Source organism: Anomaloglossus baeobatrachus, chromosome 4 (assembly GCF_048569485.1).
Source record: "Anomaloglossus baeobatrachus isolate aAnoBae1 chromosome 4, aAnoBae1.hap1, whole genome shotgun sequence".
In the NCBI taxonomy this organism is placed as follows: Eukaryota; Metazoa; Chordata; class Amphibia; order Anura; family Aromobatidae; genus Anomaloglossus; species Anomaloglossus baeobatrachus.
In genome coordinates, this window is record NC_134356.1 from 518,834,358 (window position 1) to 518,853,862 (window position 19,505).

The 19,505-nt window shown below is 43.4% G+C and overlaps 1 protein-coding gene across 1 annotated transcript in view; it reads right to left on the minus strand.

Annotated features, from left to right (window-relative positions):
* The window catches only part of TP53BP1 (tumor protein p53 binding protein 1), a 107,574-nt gene that overhangs the window by 23,289 nt on the left and 64,780 nt on the right, over positions 1-19,505 (minus strand). The window contains exons 13-19 of the mRNA XM_075345870.1: positions 17,434-17,529; positions 12,374-12,839; positions 9,492-9,644; positions 5,987-6,276; positions 5,703-5,882; positions 3,492-3,919; positions 2,535-2,726 (exon numbers count right to left, since the gene is read on the minus strand). Of these exons, the coding sequence (XP_075201985.1) occupies positions 2,535-2,726; positions 3,492-3,919; positions 5,703-5,882; positions 5,987-6,276; positions 9,492-9,644; positions 12,374-12,839; positions 17,434-17,529 (1,805 nt within the window). The remainder of the gene's footprint in view (positions 1-2,534; positions 2,727-3,491; positions 3,920-5,702; positions 5,883-5,986; positions 6,277-9,491; positions 9,645-12,373; positions 12,840-17,433; positions 17,530-19,505) is intronic.

Consider the following 19,505-nt stretch of genomic DNA (forward strand, 5'->3'; position numbering starts at 1 on the left):
AAGGATGTATCCTTTCCCTTGGATTGTTTGATGATTTCATCCAGTCGCTCACCAAACAAGCGGTCGCCAGAGAATGGCAAACTGGTTAGGCACTTTTTGGAAGCAGAATCTGCCTTCCATTCCCGCAACCACAAGGCTCTGCGTATTACCACTGAATTGTCGGTCGCAACCGCCTTCCGGCTCGCCGAGTCCAGGACAGCATTAATGGCGTATGACGCAAACGCTGACGTTTGAGATGTTAAAGACGCAGCCTGCGACGCAGACATACGTGTGACTGCCTCAATTTGCGCTTGAGCCGCTGAGACCGCTTGGAGCGCCCAGACGGCTGCGAAAGCTGGAGCAAAGACACGGCAATAGCTTCATAGATGGATTCCAACCAGAGCTCCATCTGTCTGTCAGTGGCATCTTTGAGTGAAGCCATATCTTCCACTGCAACTAAGGATTTAGCCGCTGGAGATAGGAGGTCCACATTGGAACACTGAACCCAGCCCTTGACAACGTCAAAAGGGAAGAGATAACGTGTATCCTTAAGGCAAAAACGATATCTGGAGAAGCCTGGTGGTTCTGGACTGCCTCCCTGAAGTCAGAGTGATCCAGAAAGCGTACTCAATGTACGCTTGGGGAACCTGAAACGGAACTTCTCCTGCTGAGAAGCTGACTCCTCAGGCGTAGGAGCTGAGGGAGAAATAACCAACATATGATTGATGGACGCCGTAAGATCGTTCACTACGGTGTCACAGTCAGGTGTATCCAGGTAGAGAACGTTCTCAGGATCAGAATCCTGATCAGATACCTCCGCCTTATCATAGAGAGAGTCCCCATGCTGAGACCCTGAATGATGCTGTGACGTCGAGGGATGCCCCCAGCGAGGTCGCTTAGGGGGTCTGGGACTGCGGTCCGAGTCAGACCCCTCACCCTGGGATCCCTGAGACACTCCAGGAGCACCTTGTTGTACCCACTGGGGGGGGGGGACCAGGGGCAATGAATCAACAGAGCCCATGGTCTGAGGGACCGGTCTGGACTGCAAGGCTTCTAGTATCTTAGCCATAGTCTCAGAAAGTCTGAAGTAGATACTGCAAACTCCGTCCCCACCACCTGGACCATTAGCAGAGACTCCGGCTGAGTAAGTTCCACAAGGGCCGTGCATTGCATACAATTGGGGTCCGTGGAACCTGCCGGCAGTATAGCCGTACATGCTGTACAGGCTGCATAGAAAACCTGTGCTTCTGCACTCTTGTTTTTCACAGACGATATGCTGTTATCTCCCCCGAACAATCAAGGAGGGTATATAGCCAAAATACAAAAGTGCGACCGAACAGTGCAATGTATAGCGTACAAGCATATATCTATATGTGCATGTCGGCACTAGTGGGGTCAGCACCACAGGTGCTGCTTACCGCCCGCACACAGCGTTTGTGTGACCACCCGAATCCCTGCCAGGGTCTTCCCAAACTTGTCTCTTTTCTCAGTCATAGAAAAAACTGACATGAATGGCTGCCGGCGTCCTGTGTAGAGGAGGAGGCCGTGGGTGTGCCCCAGAAAGTGCGGGAATCCGGTCTCACACTGTGTACAGTGAGAGGGGTGGAGTATGCAAAGCATGCTCCATCTCTCAGCGCTGCCGTGCTGTGCAGCGTCACGCCCTTACCCTGACTGGCAGGCCAGTGGGCGGTAACGAAGTGAGAGAAGGCCGCAAAAGCCGGGGACTAGAGTGATAAGCGCGGCCCGGCATATAAGCCCTGGTCGGCGCGGAAGTCCCCGGCGCACCACAAGTCCCAGACGCGCCTGAGATAAAAATGGCAGCGGCGGTTAGCGCGGCAGTCCCCCAATACTCTAACACACCCAGCACGCTGTAGTGTGCGATGGCACCAGTGCGGGCAGCGCCGCCATCCCTGGCGCACTAACACACCCAGCAGTGCTGCCGTGTGTCTGTGCGCGGTCCCCACGGGGACACAGAGTACCTCAACGTAGCAGGGCCATGTCCCTGAGGATACTCCGCTCCATGTCCAGCAGATTCCCAGGGGCTGTGGATGGAGCACGGCCTCAGTGCCTGGAGACCGATAAGATCCCACTTCACCCAGAGCCCTAAGGGGATGGGGAAGGAAAGCAGCATGTGGGCTCCAGCCTCCGTACCCGCAATGGGTACCTCAACCTTAACAAACACCGCCGACAAAAGTGGGGTGAGAAGGGAGCATGCTGGGGGCCCTAGTATGGGCCCTCTTTTCTTCCATCCGACATAGTCAGCAGCTGCTGCTGACTAAACAGTGGAGCTATGCGTGGATGTCTGACCTCCTTCGCACAAAGCATGAAAACTGAGGAGCCCGTGATCCCACGGGGGGTGTATAGGCAGAAGGGGAGGGGCCTTACACTTTTAAGTGTAATACTTTGTGTGGCCTCCGGAGGCAGTAGCTATACACCCAATTGTATGAAAACTAATTGTCTGGGTCTCCCAATAGAGCGACAAAGAAAAGATATCTGCACTAATCAGATTTCTATATAGAATTTTAGATCATTTAGAAGGCAACAGAAAATATTACCAAGACTTATGTCTGATCCTTTTGTTAATGGTGTTGAAGGTTCATAAGGACCGAGTCCGAACTGTTCCCGCAGCTTATTTCCTTGGTCTAGAGAGAGTATGACCGCCATCCTTTTGTACCATTTCCTCTGACCTTCCTTTTCAATACAGTAATACAGCTCTCCTGAATCTCTCTTGTGCGCCTTTACCACTCCTGAAAAACAAGCACCAAATCAATTATATTAAGTTCCACTTACATAGTGACCTTAAAAAAGGCCCATAATTTCCTGTCCTTGTCAGTTTCTTCACATTATAATCACTTAAGGAAAAAAAAATAAAAAACAAAAGACAATAAAAATACGCTTAATATGAATAAAAAAAAAAAAAAAGGGTGGCTTATTTGCCTTCATAGAACCCATGGTACCCAGCACAGACCGCTATGGAGCTCTGCGCCTTTCTCATAAGCAATGCCCAATTCATTTGGTGGTCAGAGGACTGCTGTAGAACCTTGGATTGGCTGCAGCGGTGAGGGGACGCAGCGGTCGTCCGACTCCTAAAGGAATAGGCATCTCTTCTGGAGATAGCACAGACCTCAGGTGTTTTCTATGCAGGGTCCGAGGGGGCATTGGAAGGCGAGTATGCCACCCATTATTATTTTAATTATAGTCTTCTTTTAAAAAAAAATTATATTACATGTCCTGTTTAAGCAAACTGCCCAACATGACATAAGAGGGAAGGAGTAACTACGAATGAGAATACTGTACTTCCATATGATCTATGCCTCTGGACAGTGCCCATACACTCCCTGGTGCACACGGCACATGGGTACAGTGGGACTTCAGGTTTACAGCAAATTAAATTTATCATGTAAAGGCCCCACCAGACTTAGCCAAATGACAGTAAGAGGCCTCCTACTTTCTTCCTATACAAAAACCAACAGGATAGCCTTATAATATTATATTACTACTGGAATACATACCTGCACTAAAATACTCATCCTCAGAGAGGGCCGTCACCTCTGTATCCAAAGGAATAGGGTCACACAACAGAATGTCTTTTCCTAGAACATCACATTCATATCCATCATCAAACAGCAGCTTGTACTTCCCTCCGCCAACGTCTCGGGTAATTGTGCCTGAATAAAAATAACCATTGGAGGACCATTTGGCCACAACCCTAAGCCCTACAAAACTATTGCCCGATGAGGAGTCCAAGCTTTCATTTCTTGATGGAGTTTGGTATGGTATTTCTGGAGAGTCACTGCGACGCATTATGGGTGTACCAGGGCTGGATTTGTCCCGTGCTTCTGGATGAGCAGCATCTATGCGGGTGAACGGTTCTTCATCTGGAATGGCAGCAGCAGTGGAGTCCTCACCATGAGTATTAGCTGCTGAGCCAGTATTATCCCTGGAATCAGAAAAATATAATGTACAACTATTCACACAGAGTTTCGATTTTTTTTGGCTGCAATCAGTGTCTGATACTATCTCTTATGACGTGAGAACAGGTCCGCACACCGGGACAGAAAGCGAGAGAACAAGTCCAGGCACCAAGGCAGAGGCTGTGAGGACAAGTCCAGGCACCAGGGCAGAGGCTGTGAGGACAAGTCCAGGCACCAGGGCAGAGGCTGTGAGGACAAGTCCAGGCACCAGGGCAGAGGCTGTGAGGACAAGTCCAGGCACCAGGGCAGAGGCTGTGAGGACAAGTCCAGGCACCAGGGCAGAGGCTGTGAGGACAAGTCCAGGCACTAGGGCAGAGGCTGTGAGAACAACTTGGCTAGTCTACCAGTGTACTAATGCCTGGTTATTGACTTTTTCTTACTGCTGAAATAAATCACCTCCGCAGCCCTGATAGCCAGTCCAGATCTTACAGACTGCTGCGTTCTGTTCACTTTAGCAGCGACAGCAGGTCTGGGCATCAGGGCTGCAGCAGTACCTATTCCAGTGATGAGAACAGCTCAGTAGCCTGGCATTAGTATTACATTGGTAAGCTGGCTGACATGTTCTTCCATTTATAGTCATCAAAGCTCAGCAGTCATCATCATGGCTCCTCTGCTCTAAACACTGACTGAGCTCTGGTTTCTCAGTGTAACTGCTGCCTCAGCAGAAGAGACGACTTTGTCCCCGACTACTGAGCTCTGTGCATTCAACTACACTGAACACAGCGCAGTAGAGGCAGCAATTACACCAACATAGCAGAGCTCAGTCAGCGTTCAAGGTGCAACTCGAATTGTAACACTTTCTACCCAGTAAAAATAAACAAACATAGTTGGTATCGCCGCATCCATAAAAGTCAGGTCAATTAAAAAATAAAATTAACTCCTACAGTAATTACATAAACAGACAAAATATCAAAAATGCCAACATTATGGGGTTTTTTTGGTACAAACTAATTAAAACATTGGAAGAACCCCAAAATAGTATCAATAAAAATGGTAGCTCCCCATGCAAAGAACAAGCCCTAACATAACTCCCGGCCGACATGTTTTAGGATGCAATAGTCCTTACTGGATATGTAGGAATAGAATTTACTAGCTCTATTGTATTAAATGAAGGCTGCGTCTTGGGGCCTCTTATTTTTGGGGGTTGGATCCTGTAATATATTCTCAAAAAAGGAAGATCATATAAGGAACAATAGGCACAGCACCAATTTGATTTTCACGAGATTGCCAGATGGAGCCATGTATTTCAAAACTCTGTGCTGAGATATTACTCAGAGAGTGATGTTCATATGCTGCAGAAGAACATGTGGAAAGATGTTGTCCAGACTGAACACCACTTTTAGGAATCCCATTATCATATAAACCATGCTTTAGAAAAACCATATTACAACATGAAATAACTAGGCTGAATGAGAATAAACTTTATTAAAAACAAACAAAAAAAACACCTTCCATTTCCAGAGGGATAGTATTAAACAAACATTCGCTATTGTTTAAACTGTTACTTTGGAGGTGCCTTGCAGAATATACTATCAACTGCAGTTCGGCACTATATCATCTTTACATATTGGTAAGTGTTTGAATTGTAAATCTGTGTGCAGAGTGATACAATTGTATAGGCACTAGGTAGGACATTCTGTTGCAAGCTCTGTAATTTGGAACCACCTACTGTTTTTATTAATATTGTGTTAAGGTAAGAATCGATGGCACATAGATCTATTTCCCTAGCAAAATAAGAGATGAGGCTACCTTGATCCAGATCCTCGAAAAGGAGGCCGTCCCCTCCTTCCTTTTCCACGGGGTGTAAGTGGAGCTTTGGCGCCTGGTCTGTTTCCAAGTGGTGCATCTGCATCGTCCTCACTCACTTGCATTCCCATTTGTCTGCCTAGCCGTGGTGATGACCCTGGCTGGTTGGCCACTTTTCTAGGACTAAAAAGAAAAAATGAAGACCATTTATGTTATGGCTGTGTAATAAAGTTGGGCTTCATGAACTTAAAATAAATAAATATTAGGTCACTGTACTGGACAATTACCTCAGTTTACCAACATTTCCTCTTCCGCTTGGCATGGCAAAGTCTCCGGCATCCAGCTGGCCACTTTTTCCTTTGGCTACAGATCTTCCTCGGTCAGAACTACCACTTGTGCTCTGCCCAGCAGAAAGGCCACTGCTTGCTCCACTAGAGGTGCGCTGAAGACTTGAAGCTTTTGACGAGAAAGAACTAATATCTGCAAGATCTCCAGAAGTCAAAGAGGAGACAACTGTCCTGGAAGGGGACACTTCATTTTCATATTCGTGACATTCTATTACCGGCTCCTCAGCCTCCTAACAGGAAACAAAAATTCGAACATGATCTTCATATTGGAACCTGAAGAGTTACTGCGAATGCAGGCCGTCATCTTGTCAAACCAACCATAAGATATTAGAAATACATTCAGATCAGGACTAACCGGCACATTTTCGAGTTTTATCATAAATGCACTTTTAATGGCCCTACAATTTTTTCTTGTTCAAATCATTTGTTTCCAGTATATGGGGCATAATACGAGCGTAATTTTTATGTTGCTTTTTTCTTTCAAGCTGAATTCAAACGAAAATGTAAAGAAAAATAGTAAGTGTAAATTTTTCACTTCATTATTTTTTTTTCTTTTATGACAAAATTACTGCTGAAAACCATTTTAAATAGAGTTCTTTCTGTAGAAATTTTAATATATTGGACATTTTTTTTCCAACACAGGTAGGGCTACAAAAAGCGATTTGGACTGGTGGTGACTTTTTTAGTTTTGTTTTTCTTTATTTCACACAGTGTGCCCTCCATAAGGTCTTGAAGGGCATTTCAACAAATAAATACATTATTGTTATTGCCGATTTCCTCTGTAATTAGAGATAGTATATTAGCCCCAGTGAAGGAAGAAATTCATCTCCTGGCTGTATAGCAGAGCTGACTGGGGTCTGGAGGAGGAAGCACTGTCAGTTTCCTAATTTGTAACAACAAGCGCTTGTTCATAGCCAGGTACACAACGTTCAAGAAAGCAGAGATGGAAATAAACCAAGTTTTCCTTCTATGTGTGGAACTGGCCATGTCTGACAGCCGGCTCCCTACCACCGTAGCTGCTCAAGCTCCTGGTAGCTCCTTACTCAGCACTGACATAATTAGAACGTGGGGACCGTCCTGGACTTCTAGCCTATGGGCAGTCCAGAACTGGTTAATGTATTCAGACAAAACTCTTATTCATTAACTTCAGATTTTTCATTCCGCACCTTTTCCGCATGTGTATAGGATCCAACCCCATAGTAATGCAGCCTACCTTTACTAAAGTTTGTGACAGAATAATAGTATTGAGCAAGTAGTTATCTATTTGTACTCGCTATGCTGTTAGAGAGTACTGTCTGCCACGCGCATATTCTCGCTAAGTAGCAAGTAACCCAAAAGCCGTACTTTTCATGAGAGTAGCGAAAAGTACGACTTTTGGGTTACTCGCTACTTAGTGAGTATTTCCCATTGACTTACATTGTGCCCGCTACTCGTAACGAATATGCGAGTAGCGAACTCTACTCTCTAACAGCATAGCGAGTATGAATAGTTAACTACTTGCTCAACACTAAAGAATAAGTCTAAAGAAGTTCCCGGAAATCAAGTGTGTTCCTGTACTAGGATGCCACTCTTCTAACAAGTCATTTCATAGAACTTCATCAGTCTTAAATATTTCATGATTAAAAGGGGTATTCCCATCTCCAAGAAGAGAAATGTTCCAGTAAAGAGAAATCTTAATGCTTCAGCATACCAAGACATTTTTGACAGTTGAATGCTTCCAACTTTGCAGGAATGATTCGAGGATGTCCTTTTACTGTTCCAGTATTAGTGTGTACCACTGCACAATGCAATGTCAATATAAAGGTCTAGGTATGGAAAAACTTGAAAGACCCACACAGAGCTGTGATCTCAACCTGATCAAACACCTTTGGGCTGAACTAAAATGGAAATTGCGAGCCAGGCCCTCAGTGAATGACGTCACAAAAACTCTTCTAGATAAATGGGTAAAAACTACTAGACACTCCAAAATTTTACTCCAAATTCATGTAGAAAGCCTTCCCATAAGAGTGTAAGCTGTTATAGCTGTACATTGAGGCCTAACTCCACATTGATGTCCATGGATGAAGAACCTTCTATATGTGTAATATGTAGGTGTCCTAATACTCTTATCAATCTAGTTTAGGTCCTATGAAGCTCTTGCATAGAACCCGGGCTCAGAGCACAGGGTCTGTTCTGTATTGTCCCTTAATGCCGTCTCTTAAAACAATCTTTCATCTCATAATAAAAAAATGTAGACAGTATAAATGTATAATTTAAGATTACACCATGCATTTCATTTTTCGGGTGCAGTTACTCAGTTTCCAAGTCCTCTCTTCATGTATATAATATGGTTTCCAGAATGCTCTATGCACAATGACCTCTGGTAGTCTGAAACATTCCCCTTGCTCTGGGATGCTCCATCTAAGAGCAGGGGGAGAGTGTCAGACTAGATTATGCACATTATTCTCCGTTAGGGTACTTTCACACATCCGGATTTTTGCTCTGCGGCACAATACGGCGTTCTGCAGAAAAACCGCAACCGGCTTTTGTAACGCCGATTGCGTTTTTTTTTGCATTGACTTACATTAGTGCCGCATTGTGCCGTAGGGGCTTGCGTTCGGTCCGGTTTTTGCCGCATGCGGCAGATTTAGCCGATGCGGCGGCCGGATCGAACGTACCCTGCAACGTTTTTTGCTCCGGCAAAAAACACCGCATCGCGCCGCATCCGGCCGCTGCGGCGCATTTTTCAATGCATCCCTATGGAGGCCGGATGCGGCGCGATGCGGAAAAAACCGCATCCGGTCGCCGCATGCGGTATTTTCCACTGCGCATGCTCAGTAGCATGCCGCAACCGGAAAAAACCGGACCGGCCGCATGTAAAAACTGATGCAAAGGATGCGGTGTTTTCACCGCATCCGTTGCATAGTTTTCACAGCCGGATTGAGCCGCAGGGCTCAAACCGGATGTGTGAAAGTAGCCTTAGTCCGAGATGCTCCTCTGCTCCTGGATGGATCAGCCCAGAGGAAGGGCTACCAAAGCGCTGTGTGCACAGAGTCCTCTACCAGCCATTTTACAAAGGTGAAAGGTGGACTGTGAATCAGAGTAATTCCACCTGAAATGTTAAAATACATAGTGCCCACTTTTGGTAACTATGCATTTATTGAGTAATTTAAATTATGGAGGTAGAAAATTGCTTTAAGAAGAGTAAGGTGCAAAAAAATGGGCATTGCAGAGAATATACAGAGTAAAATCATTTGTTTTTAGGAAAAAACTACATATTTCCAGCAGTCCCACTAACTAAAATGTTGGATCTGTATAGTAAGAGCAATATGCTGCTATTCCATCAATGCTAACAAGGGACAATAAAGCGGGGACACAATATTCACTCCTATCAGAGACACCGCACTTTCCACCTTTCTAAATAGTACAAGCCAAACAATCAGACACGGCAACCAGAAATGTTTACCTCCAAAACCTTGCGCTCCACTTCTGCACCATCAATGTAATACACATCTGTGATCACACGAGTGACTACGGTGCGTACTTCTCGAACTGTGCGGACGTGCCGATGAACACTGCGTCCAGGAGGAGGGCGAGGTGGTTCAAAGTCATCCTCCCCCTTAAGAGGGAAGAAAATAATCGGGAGGTTTAATAAGCTTTTTGCACTTATATTTTCAATGTCATACATACACATTATATATATATATATATATATATTATATATATAATATATATATACACACACACACACACATACATACATACACACACACATTATAATATACAATCACACACACATACATGTTGGAGATATATTGTACAGACACAAACACATACATATAGCCGACATACATAAACATAAACAGGGATACGGGATCTTGGATTTACAGATAAAAGTGCATGCTCAGCTAGGTCAGAAGGAATTTTCATTAAATGTGCACTAGATCTAAAAAGTCTAAACACCCCTGTTAAATGCCAGGTTTCAGTCATGGAAAGAAAATAAAAACAAAAAATAAATATCAGACCTTTTCCAACTTTAGATCTGTACAAATCTATTGAGAAAAACTGAAATTATGCTGAAGGGGGGAACCTAACAAAACTATAATATTGTAAAATAATGTGGTTGGCAAAAGTATGCACCCTCTTCAAATTGGGGATGTGGTTGTGTTCAGAATTAGCCAATCACATTTAAACGCATGTTAAATAGTAGGCAGTACACAGCTGTCATCGTTTACAATGAATCTGATAAACTCTATATAAAAATTAGCTGTTCTAGTGGGATTTTACTGACATTCTCTTAGTTGCCAAAGCCATGGTCTGAAAACAGCTTACAATACAGCAAAGGTATCTCATTGCTGAATGTTATCAGGCAAGAGAAGGGTAGGAAATATTTTATAAGGCATTATATATACCATGGAACAGTGTCAAGACAGTCATCAAGAAGTGGCTTAAAATTTGGTACAAAAGTGACATTACCTAAAAATGAAGAATCCCATAAAAATATTTGGAAAAAAAAATAAAATGATTAGTCCAGGAGGCTACAAAGAGGTCTAGAGCAAAATTAAAGGAGTTCTGGGGATTTATCCACTGCATTATTCATATTTCTGTCCTTTGGGATTTGGTGGCAAAATGTAAGAATTTTCTTACAAAGAACAACCTCCAAGCACAGCTATCTTTTACATAAATCTATATTAAGTCTGCCAAAAGCATGTAAGAAAATGTATTACGGTCTGATGAGACCAGTGTTGAACATTTTGGCTAAAATTACAAAAAGGTATAGTTGGCACAAACCCAACACTGCATGTCACCAAAGAACACCATACACACAGTGAAGCATGGTGGAGGCAGCATTATATTTTGAGGCTATTTTTCAGCAGCTGGAACTGGAAATTGAAATCAAGGTGGAAGGAATTATGAACAGTTCCAAATATTAGTCAATAATTCTGCATTACAACCTTCAGGCTTGTGCTAAAAAACTAGAGATGGAGAGGAATTTCACCTTTCAGCCCTACAATGACCTTAAAAATAATCCACATTCAACAAAAGAATGGCTTAACCAGAAGATCTAATGTTTGAAATGGCCCAGGTAGAGCCCAGACCTGAATCCATTTGAAAATCTGTGCGTGATCTGAAGAGGGCGTGGCACACAGGACATGCCCCGACAGATTGGGAGCGCTACTGCAAGGAAGAATGGGCAAAGATTGTCAAATCTATATGTGCAATGTTGTCAGACTCCTACCCAAAAAGACTGAATACTGTCATAAATTCAAAGGGCTCTTCAACAAAGTATTACGTTCAAAGTGTGCATATTTATGGATCCATATTATTTTAGTTCATTGTCTTGTCTGTACATGTCCCCTCTGAATTGTAATGCGCTGCGGAATATGTTGGCGCTATAGAAATAAAACGTATTATTAGGCCTAAGCCACACGGCGAGAAAATCGGTGGGAGTGAAGTGCGATAAAACATCGCATTCCACTCGGACCAATTCTAGCCTGTGTGTCAGCGCACATGAGCGATTATTTTCTCTGCCCTAATCGGACCGAGAAAGCAATCATAGCATGCTAGGATTTTAATGCGAGACTCTTTTCTCTCGCACACATTCAACTGAATGGGACGAGAGAAAAATCGCACTGCACTCGCGGTACACTGGTGTACTGTGCGTGCAGAGCGAGAATCGCAATAGCTGGCTACAGAGGAGAGAGGGAGAGAAATCCCTCCCTCTCCTCCTCCGTGCCAGCCTGCCCCTCTGCAGAGCCGGACCGCCCCCCGCAGCTGAGGTCCGCACGCACAGTCGGACCTCAGTCGCAAGGATACTAGCATGACACTCGGCTCCTGCTGTGCTGCCAGCGCGAGCCGAGTGCGAGCGTATGTCATGCGAGCATCGCACTAGTGCCCCGTGTGGCCCCGGCCTTCTTATTATTATTTTTCCACCCAAAAAGATTTTTTTTTCTCAACTGAACAGTTTTGAAATTATTATTCTTGGTATGATTTTTTTTACATGACAAAAATCTGACATTTTAACAGGGGTTTGTAAACTTTGTATATCTACTGTATGGTCAAGAGACAAAGGCATTGTTTAACAAAAATCAGAGAGGAGCACAAAGGCCCCCAAAACTAAGTCCCTAGCAAAAAAAAACATGAAGACAACAACTTGATTCATCTACTGGGGACTATAGCAGGGATGTCTACCATGACACACTAGTGGCCAGGCTGCAGTGGCCCTCACTCTAGCAGATCTGCCCATCAGGGTAATAGATTTCTTTGAATAGAAAAGCCATAGTACTTGAAACAAAAATCACACCATAAAGAAGTAACAAACAAGCAGAATAGTTCAACGAATGTTACCTGACTGTGCACAGAGTCTGTGTCATCTCCCTGTTTTTGTTTGGCTTCTGGTTTTGCATTTTGTGTCACTTCTTTTTGACTTTGGAGACTAGACCCTTCTCCAGCCTTTGTTGCTGGGCTGGACACAGCGTCTGTCTGGGTTGACGACGACACAACTACAGTTTGAGGTTCTACTACATTCACAGTCTGAACTTCCTTGTGTCTAAAGCCTAAAGAGAATTGTTCCTCTGCCAGCAACTGTTGGGCAGGAGATGGAGTGGATGTGGCTTCTTTTCCAGGGTCATGTTGATTTTCCTCCAGACTGTGCTCTGTTTCCATGGCCTCCTGATCACCGGACAAGTCATCGACAGAACTTTCTGGTACAGAGTGATCACCTGTGACCGGATCACTGCAGATTTCTTTCATGTTTTGTGAAGCAAGAGATGTTCCATCATCATCTTTGTTGGAAAATTTGAATGGGCTTCCTCTGCAAACAGCACAATGTGGAATATTAGAACTTCATTGGTTATATGGTTTACATGAAACCCAATTAGGTCCAGTATCTAGTTTCTTTCTTCTTTGCAAATGTCATTCTTAAACTACAAGTGTCAGAGCATCTGTTGGTTTTCAACATCTGTAACGCCAGATCACGTATCAAACTCAACAGACAGGTCTCTGCACAAATGTGGATGGTGGTGGTGGTGGGGTTATGGGTAAAAGGCACAATTGTGACTATTGTCTTAGGGGCCCTTTGCACACTACGACATCGCAGGTGCGATGTCGGTGGGGTCAAATCGAAAGTGACGCACTTCCGGCGTCGCTCTCGACATCGGAGTGTGTAAATCGCTTCAAGTACGATTACCGAGCGCAAAAGCGTCGGTATCGTATGATCGGTGTAGTGTCGGTCATTTTCATTATTTTGGCTGCAGCGACGGTACGTTGTTGTTCCTCGTTCCTGCGGCAGCACACATCGCTGTGTATGAAGTCGCAGGAGCGAGGAACATCTCCTACCTGCGTCCCGTCTACAATGCGGAAGGAAAAAGGTGGGCGGGATGTTACGTCCCGCTCATCTCCGCCCCTCCGCTTCTATTGGCCGCCTGCCGTGTGACGTCGCTGTGACGCCACACGACCCGCCCCCTTAGGAAGGAGGCGGGTCGCCGGCCAGAGCAACGTCGCAGGGCAGGTAAGTGCATGTGAAGCTGCCGTAGCGATAATATTCGCTACGGCAGCTATCACAAGATATCGCAGCTGCGAGGGGGGCGGGGACTATCGCGCTCGGCATCGCAGCTTCGGCTTGCGATGTCGTAGTGTGCAAAGGGCCCCTTAGATTTAGGGCCAATTAAGCTGATGGACAGCTAAAGAAGAGCAGGCAGCAGAAATCCGTAGCAAATAAGAGATGAGCTTGCAAGACAGATCGCACACAGCTATATCATGAGAATGCAAATGTGAGGTCGATGGAAGCCCTAAAAATCCAGATTTGAGAAATACAAATTCAATTAGGTGAGGACAGCACCACCTTATGTCAGATGCGGGGAAAGAGAGAAGAAAAAAAAAAAAAAGAAGAGTATTCAACCCCATACATTCAATTCTACAGAAATAATGCATTTACAGCATCCATGATCATCTTTATCAATGCACGGAGCATATGTCACATATGTCCAGAATGTTGTACATATACTTTAATGCTCTATATATTAATTTCCAAGGTAATGTTAGGGTGATTTTTCATTTTTTCTTCTTCATCCAAGGGGCACAAAAAACAAAAAAACGTTATTTTTCAGTCGACATGACGGTTTAGCAGTTTTGAATGACACCATTCATTTTACCATAAGGAAAATAATGATGTATAGGATTTTCTTTTTAACTAGTAAATAAATAAATAGTTTTTTGTTGTTATTTTCTGAGACTTGTAATGTGTTGCTTTTCCCGTTGAAGGAGCGGTGTGACGGCTGGATTTTTGCATGGTGAGTTGACAAGTTTTATTGATAACATTTTCAGGTAGATGTGATGTTTTGATTGCTCCTTACTACAACGTTTTAGGGAACCTTGGTGTGTGAAAAATGCAATTCTGGCATTTCAATTTCTTTTCTCTTTCCTTCCTTATTTTTAATAATATAAGTCTATTAATTGTATATATTTTGATAGATCAGAATCCTAGGGTGCAGCAATATGGATATATATTTTTTCATTTTTAAAAGGAAAACGTCAGGAGGGGAGGGTCTTATTTATCTCTTTTTTTTTACCCCTACATACTACAATAACATGGTAATTCGTCATGGGACATTAAAGAGTTATACATGATTATCATGGAGGCTGTGAATGCTTCATTTCTTTTGGATATTTGATAAACCGGCAGGTCACGTGTTGTCGTCGTGTCACGGATCTGTTGCAGCTAATAAGCAACTGCTGATCGGCTACAGATTATTTCCTCAGAATAGACATCCGCTTGGATGAAATATCGATCAACTGCAGCTGATCAGAGGCTGGTGATTGGCTGCAGCAGACGTGATACAAAAAATACACATAGCAGCACTGACATTGCTGCAAATAGCGCCGCTGCAGGAGACGAGGATTTACTATTTTTATAATAAATGGATCCCTGAAGGGATTAAGCAGCTGTTGTCCTATAGTAGACAACGCCATTAAATATAGAACATTATGGAGGGTTTAGCAGAATGAATGGAGAACTACTGAACAGAAGCACAATAGAGCTAGACTGAATTACACTGCAGTCTGCATATACAATTTTGAGGGTACAAGTAGGCAAATTAATCAGTAACTTGGAATTGTGTCATTTTCAAACGAATGTATTTAGGTAATTGTCACATTTGTAAAAAATAAAAATAAAAAATAAATAAATAAAACATCAGACATGTATACAAAAATAATTTATATAATAGACTCTATTTGTAAGTACCGTAAATCAGTAAATAAAAGGCTACGTGCCAAAAGATTTACAAAAAATGCAAAATTTGTTTTATTAAGCAATGCGATACAAGGACACACAGTGAGTGCAATCAGTGAAAATAAAATCAATAACACACAGACAAAAGACAGGGCAGCTATGCGTGTCAGGATAAAATATCACGCCAAAATCTTGGCTACACTGCAAATCACAGCTGAACAGTAGCAGCAATGTGGCACAAATATTATAATAAATATGCACACTGCAGGTATATTACTTATTTACTGAAACATCTGGCATGTTTATGGTTTATGACTTTTTGTGATGAATTTTGAGAGTGTAAAAGACCAATTCTGGTCATTATTTATGTATTATTACAAACTCCCATATTTATTATAATATTTGTGCCACATTGCTGCTACTGTTCAGCTGTGATTTGCAGTGTCCTGTATTAAATTTGTGACCCAACCTTGTGCGACCTCTAGTGGTTGATTTTGGTACAACTTACTCAGATACATTTACATTCATGCTATTTTGTATTGTGCCACTTCCAATCACTTTTGGTCTCCCATTAATTACATCTCCCTTGTAGCCAAGATTTTGGCGTGATATTTTATCCTGACACGCATAGCTGCCCTGTCTTTTGTCTGTGTGTTATTGATTTTATTTTCACTGATTGCACTCACTGTGTGTCCTTGTATCGCATTGCTTAATAAAACAAATTTTGCATTTTTTGTAAATCTTTTGGCACGTAGCCTTTTATTTACTGATTTACGGTACTTACAAATAGAGTCTATTATATAAATTATTCTCTGCTTTGGTGACACTTGTTAAGGTTCATGCATCTTTAATATGGATCAGAGTATTCTTTTTTGGTTAATGTATACAAAAATGTCTTAAATATTTCAATACTGAAGCAGGACCTGACTACCTGGAGGGGTCATCCCTGATCTCTCAGTTATTTTAACCCTCTCTACTGAAATGGTACATTGTTTTCTAAATATTTTAAATATGTACTGTATTTTCCATTTTATAAGACGCACCGGATTATAAAACGCACCCCAAATTTAGAGATAAAAAAGGTAAAAAAAAAATAAAAATGAGGTGCATCTTATAATCCAGTGTTGTCTTACCGGAGGGGGGCAGCAGTGGTGGTGAAGCGGGGTCACAGGAGGCAGAGGATGTGCTGGCAGCCGCGGCGGGTCTGTGGTGGCAGCGGGTCAATAGTGGCAGCAGCAGTGGGTCAGTAGCGGCAGCAGCAGCGGGTGAGTGGTGGGCAGGCCGTAGCGGTGAGTGTCCCAGTCTGTCCGCGGTCTCGGTTCAAATGATGGCGCATGGAGCGGAGCATACGCATCTTATCCAAGAGCTCCATCTGCGCACGTGCTGACTGCCGGCGCCATCATTTGAAACTGGGACTGCTGACACACTGGTACACCTGCCACACAGCCACCCGCACGCACAGAGTGGCAGCCAGTAGGCCTACAGGACAGAGAGGCAGCCGGCACCGACAGGCACCCAGCTGCCCCCACGCAGCCACAGGCACCCAGCTGCCTGCACGCAGCCACAGACACCCGGTCGCCACACAGACAGCCCTTCCTTTAAGCTATATTTGGATTTTAAGATGCACCCCTCATTTTCCTCTCAAATTTTTGGGAGGAAAAGTGCGTCTTATAATCCAAAAAAATACATTAAATCTGAAAATTATGACGTGCATTTGTATTCAGCCTCCCAATACCTGATACCCCTAAATAAAACCCTGAGTCACCAATTGTCTCCAGAAATCACCTAATTAGTAAATTGAGGGTTAGGTTATAAAAAATAGCCCAAGCTTTAAACATCTCACTGAGCACTGTTCAATCCATCATCCAAAAATACAAGGAGTATGGCACAACTGCAAACACAACAGCAGGACAATTTCCCTCGGGAAGGAGCTGGAGAGAAGCAGAGGAACACACAAAGAGAAACTGCGGAGGCCTCATACAGTCAGAAATACTCCTATTTGTCTTGAACACAAACAATAACTTATTCCTGAAAAGCTGTTACATTTCATCCATAACAGTTATTTTTTCATTTGGTCAAAATTAATGTTCAATCAAAGCTATTCCTGATATTTTATGAAAACCAATAAATACATTTCCAAAATAAAGAGTGCAGTACTAAGTTTTATGATATTTACCTGACCGGTGTAGTGGCCCTCTGATGACTTCTGGACTCTTCTTCACGATGGACTTCACAAACACGTATAAATACTGATGGGGAGTTCTTCGTGTTGCTGATAAGAGAAGAAGCCTTTTTAGTAACCATGGTCCTAAAGTGAATACATTTTACTGTTGGGAAATTGATGAGGTGATGTGCAACAGTGGCACATGGACAAAAAGTGGCAGCAGCAACAGAGCACGAATACCAATGGACGTATATACAGAAGCACAAGGAAGGACAGTATTTAGGCACTGACCCTGGAAAACATCACTCCATCCAATTTGTTTCCAAACTCCACTTCAGCAAGTTAAAGAGAAACATCCAGCAGGATTTTCATATATAAAGTAAAGCCAGTGCTATACTGGAGCTAGGATGCTGAATGTAAGCATAGCTTTTGTTCAAAGATTGGATGTTTTATTTCAGAAATATGTGCAAGTAAAGTTCCAGCAATGCACTGCTATGTGATTGACAGGTGCAACAGGAAGGTACTATGTGGGTGGTGTCTTGCTATCTATTCCTGCCCCTTTCTATCTGCCTGTGCTGGAATTAACGTCTATGACAGTGATAGGGGTAGGAAGGCCAGGCATGCAGGGGCGGGAATTAATACTAAAACTCGACCCACATATCCCCGCCCCTGTTTAACCTATCAATCAAATAGCAGTGCATTGCTGGAGCTTTACTTGCACATATTTCTGGAATAAAACATCCAATCTCTGAACAAAAGCTATGCTTACATTCAGCATCCTAGCACCAGTAGAGCACTGGCTTTACTTTATATATGAAAATCCTGCTGGTTGGTTCCTTTTAAATTGAACCTGTCATATCCCCAAACTGTATTAACTTGCAGAAATTGAGCTAATCTACAGGTTAATAGTAGTTATGAGAGAGCACTACCATGTTCGGGTGGTTGGTACGCGTAACGAACAGTCGGACGCTCAGACAGGCTCAACTCATCTACAGCAGTATAATGGGATCAAAAATAGTTCTTTGGTTTTTTTTATGTCTTATAACCAGTGTGAACATGAGTTTACAATCTACATGTATACTAACTCATACTCTGGCTTTTTTTTTTTATAGAGTATAATGGTAAATTCAAGCACGCTTCCAGAAAGATGCTCGAGCTCCCCATTGACTTTGATTATACTCCGTACACGAGTCAAGTTCAAGACTGACTGCTCATTACGAACACCAACCACCGGAGCATGGTAGTGCTCGCTCATCACTCATCACCACCACTCATCACCACCACTCATCACCACCACTCATCACCACCACTCATCACCACTCATCATCACTCATCATCACTCATCATCACTCATCATCACTCATCATCACTCATCATCACTAGCGATCTAAAGATGCCTGGCAGCCATACTGAAAGCCTGGCTACCTGGAAGAAATTAACTTGGTTCCTTCTGCAGCCTCCGGCTGTCAATCTTAGTGGCAAGGCTTCAGTCACTGTTAGTACATAGTGAGGGACAGCTATAAGCACGCGCCGGACTTATTGAATGACTGCTGGCTCTTCAGTGCAGAGATAGCTGGCAGTGTGTCAGGGCCTGCTTACAACAGCGTTCACTATGTACTGAGCAGAAACAAGCCTCGACATCTAATCCTGAATGCCTCAGGCTGCCAGGAGGAGTGAAGTTCATTCCTACCTGGCAGTCGCGTTTTCACGGCAGCGGCCGAATAGCTTTACAATGCCATTAACCTGCAGATTAAAATCCGGAACTGCAGGTTAAGTGCGTTTTGACAGGTTCCCTTTTCAGTTTTATGACCCAATAATTGGCAGAATGCTGGTTCCCAACTATCAGGTCTGTATGAAGATCACATTGATCATCTGACAAGTGAGTTGGGGGATTGGATTGTTTAGATCAGTAAAATCACCATGTGCTGTCGATAACATGATACTGTATGGGGATAGAGTGATCATATTAATCATCATTCTGTTCCCATGGCTCTGTATAATCTAGCTGGTAAACTAGCTATATCCGATTTGGACATCGTCAATAAGCGTTTGCAAAAGAGAAGAAATTTGAGTCATAACAGAGT